Source organism: Filicampus tigris, chromosome 12 (assembly GCF_054856515.1).
Source record: "Filicampus tigris isolate MCC_2025a chromosome 12, RoL_Ftig_1.0, whole genome shotgun sequence".
Lineage (NCBI taxonomy): Eukaryota > Metazoa > Chordata > Actinopteri > Syngnathiformes > Syngnathidae > Filicampus > Filicampus tigris.
This window is the reverse complement of record NC_141228.1, coordinates 11,219,723-11,231,999: the sequence shown is the minus strand read 5'-3', so window position 1 is coordinate 11,231,999 and position 12,277 is coordinate 11,219,723. Positions and strand designations below refer to the sequence as shown.

Genomic DNA, 12,277 nt, shown 5'->3' with positions numbered 1-12,277 from the left:
TGTCGGCCATTTAAATGAAGTGCAAAACGTCCCACAAACGAAATAGTAAATACAAAGACATGTCAGGAACATTGAGCCCAAACTTGCATATGTGACTGACTACAGCGAGAACCCAAACTGACTTGTTTATTCAGGAGTGAAGAGGCTCGGGGGGAAAGTGCCATTGTTTACATCACATATGACAAACATCATCACACACAGGTTCTTAATGACACTGAAAGAGCTGTGGATTTCACACAAAAATAGTTTGTGGCAGGATTGACACACAGGCAGTTTGGATTGAAACATGCTGAAGATCAAGGTGTTACTTAGCACACATTGTCCTTATGTAAATATCATGGACGCACAACAATATTCTGCGCAACCCTTTGTGCCAAACTATGGGCATAAGGTAAAGCGATTCAAAGAAAGGGCATAGGACTTTTCACTGGTATGAGAGGCATCGGTGTGCAATAACTTCTGAAAAGTGTCAATACAAGTCTTCAGGGAAATGAACTTATTAATGGAGCTTAAATATGATTACTTGTTCTGAGCAAATACAACAAAGAACAAAAGAAACAGAACCTTAAAAATTAAACTTGAATAAAATAGGCATTAGGTTAATGTATGAAACAATAGTATAAATGGCTGAACTTAAAAACATTTTTTTTTTCATTTTGTCCTATAATGAAACTTAATCGGGCTACATTTTGTCTCCTTTACAGGGTATTGAGTACCATGTCATTAAAACATTAGAAAACTAATGTGAGATGATGATAGTTGCTTTAATTCTTCCAACTAGGTGTGAAATCTACAAACAATAAATTAAATTTCCCCAAACCTGAGTGTTTGACCTGCAGGAAAATGGCCTCGCTTGTGAAGCAAGACAAAGCCAAACCTCTCAAAGGATTTCCATGGTTAACTACAAGGCTTAATAGACATACGGTACTGCATTGGTAGGAAAAACTTCATATAGCTACAATGTTGACTTGTGTCACTCTGGTGGGAGGTGTGCAGAGGCAAGAATTTCACTTCGGCAACAGTGACAGATACCTTCAACAGAAGAATCCTTTACAATAAATAAAAAATAATAATTTGCTGTTATGGAGAAGTATATCTGTGAAGAATAGCTTAACATAAACAGCAAAGGATGCAAATAAGTTGAAACATTTAAATCCGAGTGGCTCCAATTTTGTGTTTCATACTTTACTGCTTCAGCTTGTGATTCATATTGCTTCTATGTTGTTTTCCTGATTGGAATTCTTTTTTTTTTTTAAACTAAAAACATAAGTTCTAAGGACTATTGTAATTGTTGACTTTTTCCTCACATTTGGTTTCCAATAGGTCTTTCTTTCCTTCAGCATATTACAGGAAATGTGTACTTTTTTATGCTGAAGCTACATTGGCAAATCACAAAATGTGAGTTGCTGTCCCAAAACTTTGGCCAAAACAACTGTTCTCATATTTTTTCAATGACATGAGCCGTATAAGACAATTTGCAAAAAAAAAAAGACAAAGCAACTCTATCACACTATACAACTTGATGAACAAAGATGCAAACACCATGCGTTATTACTGCAGTCAGAAGGATGAGAATGTCTGGTTTGCTGTTACACATTTGTTGTTAACTATTAATATTTGCCGTCATATGGTGACGCAGGAAAATGCCACACCAATGAAAACAATAATACATTTTGCACGAAAATGAAACAACTAATAAAATATAATAAATGATAGGAAGAGCTTAAGGGCACTGTACCTTGACACTGTTGCACAAAATATAACAAATATATGAAAAAACAAAACAGGATCATATATAACATACAAAAATCAGTCAAAGCAAATATGGCAGTGACATTATTTCTCGTGAATGTGCTCCTCAAGCACAATTATCATTCATAACCAAAGCAAAAAGAAAAACTGTTCATTCAGCAACATTCAGAAAAATTCCACATCAAAGCACTTGGAATATTTCTGGATGTGCGGAAAATCACAAGCTCCTTTCTTATTTTTCCCCTCTTACCTCAGAAAGGTTAAATGTACCTTAAAAATATATCATTCAATTTCAGGCATTAAATATCACATCAGGTCTGAGGTACAGTTCAAGGACATGTCCAATGAATGGATATGGTTGTAACAATGCTACAAATGATGCACTATAACATCAAGCAACATTTTGCTTCATATTAATACATCAATGCCCATCAGTCTGCTTTAAAACTAACCAGTGCAAAAAACAAAAAAAATAAATAAAACGACAACAACTAAAATTCATATAATAAAAATAATAATGTCAGAAACTTTTTCTTGCCTCCTCAAATATGATTTGGCCATCCTGTAACAGTCCAAAAGAGTAAGTGTACTGTATTCACAAATACACATTTATATGCCTAAAGGGGGCAATTTTGGGAGTGTTAAATGATTTATGATAATAAGCTGCAACCAAATACACTCAGGCATTTTCCTTGATGTTATCTGCCGAGCTGTCCAAAATCGAGTCCATCTTTCTAAAGCTTTAAGAGCAAGTTAAAGCCACCCCGCCCCTTTTTTTTTGGTAAAATTCTGGTGATAAAACTTAATACTAACAGTGCCGATATTATTACAATATACTTGTGTGTAAAATGAGTTTTCAGCTCGAAATGAGCTTGTCATGTGGCCATAAATGTGCTTTTTTTTTTTTTAATGGTCACAGCTACAACAAACAGCTAAGTGCATTGGTAGCTCTTAACTGCTTGGATTGTTCTTCCAAAAAGTGCTACCTGGAGCCATTCACTCAGTCAGTCACAATTATGGTACTGGTTCAATTCCATCCTATTTAAAGGACACGGTATTCAAATTAATATTGCTTTTGTAGAATGAAGCAGCAAAATCTACCCGTTTTTATCCATCTGAGGGGGGCGGCCATTTTGCCACTTGCTGTTAATTGAAAATGACATCACAGTTGCCCAAGACTCGGGTATTGACCAGCTTCAGAAATCAGGTGAGCGGTGATTGGTCATTTCCTGAGCTCTGAGTAACTGTGATGTCATTTTCAGTCAACAGCAAGTGGCAAAATGGCCGCCCCCTGAGATGTACAAACACAGGTTGATTTTGCTGCTCAACATTTTCCACAAATGCTTTATTAATCAGAACACCATGCTTAGACTAGTGGAGGTAAATACAACATTACTATTGTAAAGAAAATTTTGGGGTTGACTTCCTGTTTAAGATAAAAAAATGGTTTCCAGTGCAGTTGACGGCCCCATAGGGTTATCGGCATTAAAATGACGTCCCATGAAACTGCTGTGGTGTAACCTTGATGTAACACACGCAAGAACTTTAACTGGGCACACAATGAGAAGCCTGATTTCAATTTAAATCATGCAGTACACAAGTAACGATCGGCAGCTCCAGACTGCTCGTACGACAGTCAAATGAATTTTCGTCGGCCGCGACAGTGATGACACACAGTTGAAACAGAGATACGACTAGATTTTCTATCGACTTTACCCAGCTCCGCACCTGCGCAGTTGATAAAAAGCATGCTAAAATCATCGATCGTGTGAGTGTATACTACTCACAAAAAGTGAGGAATAGTTGCTTTCGAGAGAAATTTCATGAATAACCATAAATTCATCAGCCTTTGCAGGTGAACTTAATTTGACCTTGAAACTTTTGAATGCACAGGTCCAACATATGCCATGTTTCAGTACTTTTTGCACAACTTGCGGTTTCCTCACAAGTGTGTGAACAGCCAAATTCATAACAGGCGATAAGAGGCATGAATCGACTATTAGATTTCCTGGTTCAGCTTGAATTTGAATTCAAACAGTCCTTTCAGACTGTTCACATTTTGGCACCATGAGACCAAGATGGCACCAAACACCTAATCAACTGCACCTTGCCAATTGTGAGGCTTCCATCAGGATGTTCTCAGAGGGAAGAGGCCAATGGGCTGTGAGTGGTAGAAGGTTGCAACGAAAGTAAAAAGAGACTGGAAGAGTCACAGAAAGGCATAGAAGCGGACGTTGTTGGAAATTCCAATGGATCAAATACCTGTCATAAATTTTGCCATTCGACTGCTTGTTGGACGGGAGCCAAGTATTGAAACATTCAACAGTTAGTAATGAAGTTCACCTGCAAATTATAGCACATTTAAGTTTTAAGAGGAAATTGCACCCGAAAGTCAAATATCCCGAACCTTTTGTGAGTCGAGTATATGCACTTGTCTCTCCCTCTCTCTCTCTTTTTTTTTTTTTTAGTTTTCGGTACAGATAAAGGCACAGAAGATATGGGAAGCACATTGTATTGTTGTTGCTAGTTTTTTTTTTTTTAGTTTTTTTTTAGCATGAACATTCCAAGTCTACAGGAAGTTGAAACTTGCAATTTTCTTCTTGATTTGTTGATTACTGATGCCAACAGTAGTTAAGTGGACAAGCCACGACCTGAACCTAACGTGTGAGCAATTCAATTGTTAAGATTTACTTGAAAGAAAACAAAAACCCCCAAATCATACAGTGTGTGCCCATCTTAAGGGAATCCAAGCAAGTCATTTTCTTTTTTCGTACGAGGCTGTTGGTGACTATTTTTGGGAATCCAAGCCAATTTATATGAAGGTGTGGTTCAGCAGGTGTTGGGGGCATCGGGAACAGAGCAACACTTTGGACATTGGTAATTGTTGTGAGAGTGGTTCCAGCTCACTTGGCAAGCACTGCTGAGGTAAACTTGAGCAAGATTTGGGGCCCTGTTAAAAAAAATATCACCCCACCACTTCAATGTAGCAAATTGAAAACACAATTTTCTCGGGCCAATGCCCCAGCTGACAAGACTATGCCCAGGAATCCTGCATGTGTGGCCTATGTAAAAGGTTCAATATACCGGTACTGATATATTGATTTTTATTAATTTAGCAAATGATAAGAATATCTGTGTCTCAAATAACTTGTAGCTGCGTGTGAAGAATAATGATGTCAACTTGTCAACTTTTAGAATCATTTCAGCTCACTTGGAGCTAAAACATTTTAAAATTAAAACAAACCTTTCTATAAAATCCACCAAAACACTGAATAACAGAGAAATACGTGCAATATCAGATGCTACCATGTATCAGCACTGGTGACACTTTGAACAAATTTTGAATTTCATGTTATTTAGAAAAAAAAAAAATCAATTTAAAGAAAAAGCTGGACTAAAGTTGAAAAGGTGGTCTCAGATTGTTGTGTTGCAACACAAGGGTGTGTCTGCATAATGTGCCTGTGTGCGGGCTTGTGTTTTGAACAGCACATAAGATCATGGCATAAAGGACCTCATTCAGTCGTGTGTAACAAAAGAACAGAGCATTTGTTTTGGACACTTCAGCCACAGTACCACCTTAACCCTCTAGGAGAGTGCAAATAACCCGAAACCTGTGAGCCCTGATGGGACTCTCATCCACGGACTAGAATTCAGCAAACTCTTTTGCACACTTTTCCGTTTGTGAGACACGAATGTCCTCCTCTTCGTAGTCATCAAAGTTGCTTGTGTCTCCTGGTCCTCTGCACTTGGGTAAGAAGGGGGCTTCGACCTAACAGAGACGTTCCAGTTAATGAGCAATGCACAGATACACACTATAAAACACATTTTACAGTCACATGAATGTAAATGGGGGGAAAAAAGAATCAAATGCCTTTCCTACCTTTCTCTCATATATGGCAATCCAGTCCGTTGTGGAGAACCACTTGTGATTTTTGATGTCATTCACGCCATTTTTCAGATTTCCAAATCTCTTAGTCAAGTCCACCTGAAGCAGATTTCTCAGCAGATCCTTCAAGTCGGAGCTGAAGTGTGAGGGGAATCGTACCTACAGGAGGAAACACAGTGAGCACCTCTCAATGTCAAACGCGCAAAAAAAACAACAACATTTTTTTGGTTTAGTCAAGTTGATGTGATATTAAATTCTTGCACCTTGCCAGACACAATCTTCTCATATATCTGAATGGGCTGATCAGCAAAAAATGGGGGGTAACCAGCAGCCATCTCATAGATAAGGACTCCGAGTGCCCACCAGTCCACAGCTTTGTTGTAGCCCTGGAAGAGGAAGAAAATAATCACTCAACTCGTATTGTTCAGATTATAAATCAGATTTTTTTTTCATAATTTGCCTGGTCCTTCAATTTATACTCCGGTGCGACTATTGTCTGAGACCGTTTTTGTAAAATATATTTTGTTTAAAAATGCAACTTATATTCCATAGTGACTTATATAGGTTTTTTTCCTTTTCCATGATGCATTTTTCGAGATCAGTCCTCTTTCATGGAGAAATACAGAAATCTGAGAATATTTGCTGTGGAGAGGCTTAAATTCTGATTATTTGTACAATTTTAAATTAAACAAGGTCCCTAAACTATTTCAGATGATCAAAATGTTGATAAAATAATTTGATAATCGTTAATTTGTCCATTACTCGATTAATTTTTGCACCTCAAATTTATTTTCACTGGATCTCATTTGATTATGCAAATGTGAAGCAATTGAAAGATGAACCTCTAAACTTCAGAACTAGTTTTTATTTTTTTTAAACAAATTGACCAAACAAAAAATTCTATAGAATTTACCTTGCTGAGGATGATCTCTGGAGCCAAGTACTCGGGAGTTCCACACAATGTCCAGGTTCTGCCTTTTACTCTTTTGGCAAAGCCAAAGTCTGTGACCTTAAGGCGGAACAACAGAAACACAATGGAGTCCACAGCAAGCATGCATGATGCTCTTTAACCACAGTATTCATATATCCAAACCTGCTGTTGACTACATGTCATACCTGAATGTACCCATGTTGATCAATGAGCAGATTTTCAGGCTTCAGGTCTCTGTAGATGAGGTCTAAGGAGTGGAGGTACTCAAAGGTGAGCACTATCTGAGCTGCATAAAATCGTGCATGGTGTTCACTGAAAGAAGGAGTGGCAAACAGTAGGGTGAGTCTCTTCTGAATAATGCATTCAACCCAATTGTTTACTTACTGTAAGTGCCATTAATAGTTATTTTATTTTGCAACACTGACAGGCAAAAGCGGCTGTTACAGAAGTGGAGGTAAAAACCTAATATAGTGGAACATTCTCCAGTTACAGTGACTGTATATACAAGTTTCACTAAAGTATATTTTTGTGATTACAGGAAAAAAAAGGAATGACGGGAAAGAGACAAGATTTGGTCATGACCATTTTGCAGGAAATTGAACATATTGGACTTCTCGTATGAACAGTGAAGATTATGAAAAAAATGAAAAGCATTAAGTCTTTATACAAATTTTGTAATCCATTTACCCATGCATGTTATCAAAGTTAAAGCGGAAGTCGGTTGACTTCCGCAGACATATTTTTTTCAATAATATGTTCCCAGCAGACCCATTAGTTGAAACACGGCATTCTGATTAATTTTTTAGTTTGTGGAATAAGTGTTAATCCACTCGTTTTTAGCCATCTCTGGGGGCGGCCATTTTGTCTTCTGTCGACTGAAAATGACATCACAACTGCTCACAACGACCAATCACGGCTGACCTGCTCTCTTAATCTGAGCCGTAATTGGTCGCTGTGAGCAGTTGTGATGTCATTTTCACATCTTCGACAGAAGACAAAATGGCCGCCGCCAGAGATGGCGAGAACGAGTGCATTTTGCTGCTTAATTTATATTCCACAAACGCAAAATTAATCAGAATGCCATGTTTCAACTAGTGGGCCTGCTAGGAACTTATTCTTGAAAAAAAATATGTTTGGGTTGACTTCCGCTTTAAGGTTGATCATGCGTTCTCTTGTATTTACTTGTATTCGAAATGTGGTCAATTCCTCAAGAATGTTAAAATTAAAAAAACTAAATATCCTACAAGGGACCAAACAGTAACTGGAACTCCTTGAATGCGTAGTGGTCGACCACATAAATTCCGCATTATCTACAATGTTATGTAGCACATACCTGAACCTTCCAATGCGTCTGAGGTGTGAGAACATCTCTCCACCTGGCACATATTCCATTACCATGTAGAGGTTTGAGTTGTCCTGTTGAAACAAAGAGCGAAAACTTGAGACCAAAAACGTTTATTTGGTAGCAACAGCAGTGGCACAGACAAGCAGCGTAAATCAACGCTTGCATTTGGAGGTCAGCACCCACCTTGAAAGCATACTCCAATCTGACGAGGAAGGGGAAGGAGACGGCCTGCAGTATTCTCTTTTCATTCAGCGTGTGTTCTATCTGTTTCAATTTCACCACCTGCCACACCGAGAGGCAACATCACACACTGCCTTGTCTTTATCACTTGCGTGTTGCGTTTGCATCACATCTGAAACTACTGTCAACAGTTGTTTTTATAGAGTTTATTTCAGTTCATACACCTTGTCCAAGGTCAAATTAAAGAACATTTTAAAGGGGGAAATCAACCCCAAAATCTTCTTTACAAGAATATCTTGGGCATTCCGATGAATATTGAGTTTGTGGAATGCGAGTTCAGCATAATAAAAAAAAATATATATATATTTTTTGTCCATCTCAGGGGGCGGCCATTTTGCCACTTTTTGTCGACTGAAAATGACATCACAGTCGCACAGTGCTCAGATAACGACCAATTATAGCTCAGCTTCAGAAAACTTCAGGTTTTTAGTGTTTCTCATACACATGTGAGGAAGGACCGTCTTTTATAAGAAAAGATTAAGAAGGCATCCGGACCCTGGAAAAGTGTTTTTTTAAGAATCAATTCACCTACTTTTTGTTTGTCCAAGACCTTCATGGCGTAAAAGTGGTTTGTTCCTTTATGCTTCACCAGTAATACTCGGCCAAACGAGCCAGTTCCCAGAGTCTTGAACCTATCAAAGTCGTCCAGGCACGTTGTGCTCTGAGGAAACATGCAGTTAGTGCAATCAGATGAAAACGGTGTGGGTCACGCATAATCCTTTTTTTCTTTTTTCAATGTGGTAAAATTTGCACAACAGGAAGTAGATAAGCACTCTCTCTCAAGGTATCTTTGCAAGAGAAGTGTAAATCTGATGAAGTGATAACTTACCTGTGGTGGACACTCCCATTTTCTTAAAAAATCTTCTTTGGCTTTAGCTAAGAACTCTTTCACTACAAAAAGACAGCACAAAACAAAATGTTTACAATAAACACCCACACTCTGTCAGTTAATAGCAAACAACATTTAGGGTAAAGTGCAATTTAAGGTCAGGCACATTTCAGGGTACTGAGGAGGAATGACTACTTGACAAAACAGAAAAAAAAAATAACCTCCTGAACAAAACCACACAGCAGCTCAACAGGAAATTTAAGTGATGCAAATAGCTTTGGTAGGCTTGACAAGACGGGCCAAATTTAAAGTGAAGCTGTTGTGCATCTCTTTGGGAAAGAATTGAGAGTTAATATTTTACTATAACAATGGGCAGGCTGGGACAAAGAGACAAAATGCAGAGCGCAACAGAGACCACAGTGCAGGCATTTGACAGAACGTGATGGAAGGTCAAATCAGACACGAGAAATCCAGAGTCACAGAGTCACTGAAGCGCTGCCAATCAAGAGTGTAACACACGACATGGGATCTACAGGGTTACGTTCAAAGTAAGCATCCACTCTGTGACTGAGGATGTCTCAGAGAAGGGTGAGCATACCAAAAGTCTCTACAAGATCGCCAAGTAGATTTCAGGAACATTGAGCCACAAGGATGGAAGTGATGAGGAAGAAAAAGAGAAGGAGAAACATTTATGAAGTGTCTGAAACAGCAGCATTTGTGATTCAAGTGGATTCAATGTAACACACAACAGAATGAGAGAAGACCGCACACAGTACATCGTCTAACACCTAAAGGCCTAGATAGACCAAAAAGACGCTGGCCAACAGTGACAGACGCTTACCCCCTGTGGCCGGCTGTCGGCACGTCACGCTGGAGGAATACGCCGCAACGTCAGACAGCGACGCTGACCATTAAAGTACCTTCTGCGCATGCATAAGATGTAATACCCTTCCATACCATCGGCGGCGGTAGTCACCCTTTCTCATGGTTAGAAAAATCCAACCGGAAAGCTGTTGGCCGGAGGCGGATCATAAAAACGTAAACAAAGCATTTAGCTAAATTCTTCGCTCACGATGAACTCCCACGCGAAGTAAACCATCACGTTCTTGACACGGTATTGTGAAATACTTACATTGTCAACCCTCGCTCTTGTACTTGTAAGAAGATTAAGGCAGCGGACGCGCGCTCACTGTTTTTTCCGCATTTGTCACTTCCCGTTGGTGCTCCGAGCGCTGATTTGCTAGCTAACAGCCAATCGGAGCGGCCAATTGTCACGACTGGCGACGCCGATTCAACATACGTAAACGCCCCCAAGACGCTTAGAGACGGGTTTACGACACTACGACGGCGGCCACTACACCAAACAGAGGGCGCATTCAGACGCTTCACGACCTCCGACGTCGGTTTGGTCTATCAGGGCCTTAACAAAGACCAGAAAAGACTATTTTTCTCCAAGGCCTCTGGGAACACTCATTAAAAAAATTTGGTCCACAGGGTATTTCATGCAATATGGGAACATTTATTGCTTCATTGTTACCACGATACAACAGTTGAATATTTCTGCCAGGGTGGTGTTTAATAGTTAGGTTGGATTAGGTCAGGCTCTTATCAGATTACACTGGAAAAACATCACAAACGAGGGAAACGGCAGAGACATAAAACACATTTGTAAATAAATAAATAAATAAAATGCACACAAAATTGACAGCTTATGAACACAAAGAACATACCATGGTTTGGAATATATGTCAGGTTGTCCAAATTGAAATGCGACCAATAATTTGCCAGTTTAAAGTTTTACAAAACTTTAGAGTTTGAATTGGCCGTAGTCATGTGTGATGTCAGCATACCTCGAATTGGAACAGTAAAATTTAATCAACCGGTGGTGGCTTGGCGCAAGCAGTCTGGACTCGGAGGGGGGTGAACCTCACTTTCTCTAGAGGGAGTTTTAGCGTCTCTTGAACGTCCCTAATTGACATTGTTAGGATTGTTACAAATAAGGAAGCAAGTGCTTCTTTTAAGACGCAAAAACAATCAAACTATTGACTAAGGAATTATGTGTGGGTGACAAGGATTAAAATAGCTAGCTAAAATTTCAGATGTTTACCGTAATAATATGGTTTCCAATTTTACTACCGGTTCTTTTGTCTAACATCTGATTCGCACCACAACAGCAAACAAACAGAGAAAGAAGATGTGAACCGTGCAAGAGAGGATGTGATTTAAAACGGTGAAGAAGAGGAAGAAAATGTCAGACTCATATGTTGTGGTGCTATGAAAATGGTGGAAAGCAGCTATCATGCTGGTACTTCATCATTTTTCACCCAAAAGAGTGCAAGTGTCAAAGTGTGCGCTAAGATCTTGTATGTCAGAGACGGTCTTACCTACAGGAACATTTATTTTGGTTGCCGCTGTTTGTAATTTCGAATGGGCTAAATATGTATCCAATTTCTAATTTGATATACAGTGGTGCCTTAACTTACTAATGACTCACCATGCAAGTTTTTCAAGAGATGAGCTGTCAATTGACTGTGTTTTCGTATTGACTTGCAAGCAAAATTTTGAGATTCAAGTGCAAGATGGTGGCAGCGAGCGCAAAGTCACTTCACATCAAGGAGTAGTTTGACAATTGGTGAACAATTCTACAAAAACAAAGAGGCTTTAAGCTGTTACCTGTCAATAACAGCTTAAGTTTACTGTCAAATAAAACAAAAAGAATTAAAGGTTCTGATTAAATATAGCCAAATGAATTTCTGCTAGCTTAATTCTACACAATGCAAAACGCCAAAGATTAGCCCTTACGCCGTTTCCATTCATTTCAACAGTGAACAATGATTTCAGATAAGAGTGTTTTGAGTTATGAGCGTGGTCACAGTACAAATAAACCTTCCAAGTCAAGGTCCAAGGCACCACTATATTTTGTATTTCAAAAAATTGCTTTCAATGTGTCTGTTTTTTTTTGTACATTTCTGTCAGCAATATCATACTAATACTGTTAACTGTGATACTTTTCCTCATTCTAATTGCGAAAAGAAATGTTTGATCATTTTATCTTCAGTTGATTATTTGCATCACATTTTTACTTTCCACAAGGGGTGGGACATGATGTCGATATCACAATAAGTCGCAACATCATCTCTCAGAGTAGTGAAAGAAGTATCAGATATCAAAATCATCACTGGCTGTCGTCCGAGCATACTTAGTGACAAGTTTAACTATTTACATATTTCATGTATTGGAGGCTAGAATGCGGGGATAGAATTAGGCCGGTCCGCGATTACTCAAAGTCTGCGT

General features: G+C 38.8%; 1 protein-coding gene across 3 annotated transcripts in view; it reads right to left on the bottom strand.

Moving 5' to 3' along the window:
* Positions 1 to 90: 90 nt before the first annotated feature.
* Positions 91 to 12,277, bottom strand: part of prkacba (protein kinase, cAMP-dependent, catalytic, beta a) — a 271,936-nt gene continuing 259,749 nt past the window's right edge. For all 3 annotated transcript variants that reach the window (XM_086046665.1, XM_086046666.1, XM_086046664.1), the window contains 9 exons: positions 8,984 to 9,045; positions 8,687 to 8,815; positions 8,098 to 8,196; positions 7,903 to 7,985; positions 6,755 to 6,881; positions 6,552 to 6,647; positions 5,902 to 6,024; positions 5,633 to 5,797; positions 91 to 5,521 (listed from right to left, as the gene is read on the bottom strand). In XM_086046665.1, the coding sequence (XP_085902791.1) occupies positions 5,396 to 5,521; positions 5,633 to 5,797; positions 5,902 to 6,024; positions 6,552 to 6,647; positions 6,755 to 6,881; positions 7,903 to 7,985; positions 8,098 to 8,196; positions 8,687 to 8,815; positions 8,984 to 9,045 (1,010 nt within the window). In that variant the 3' untranslated portion in view covers positions 91 to 5,395. The remainder of the gene's footprint in view (positions 5,522 to 5,632; positions 5,798 to 5,901; positions 6,025 to 6,551; positions 6,648 to 6,754; positions 6,882 to 7,902; positions 7,986 to 8,097; positions 8,197 to 8,686; positions 8,816 to 8,983; positions 9,046 to 12,277) is intronic.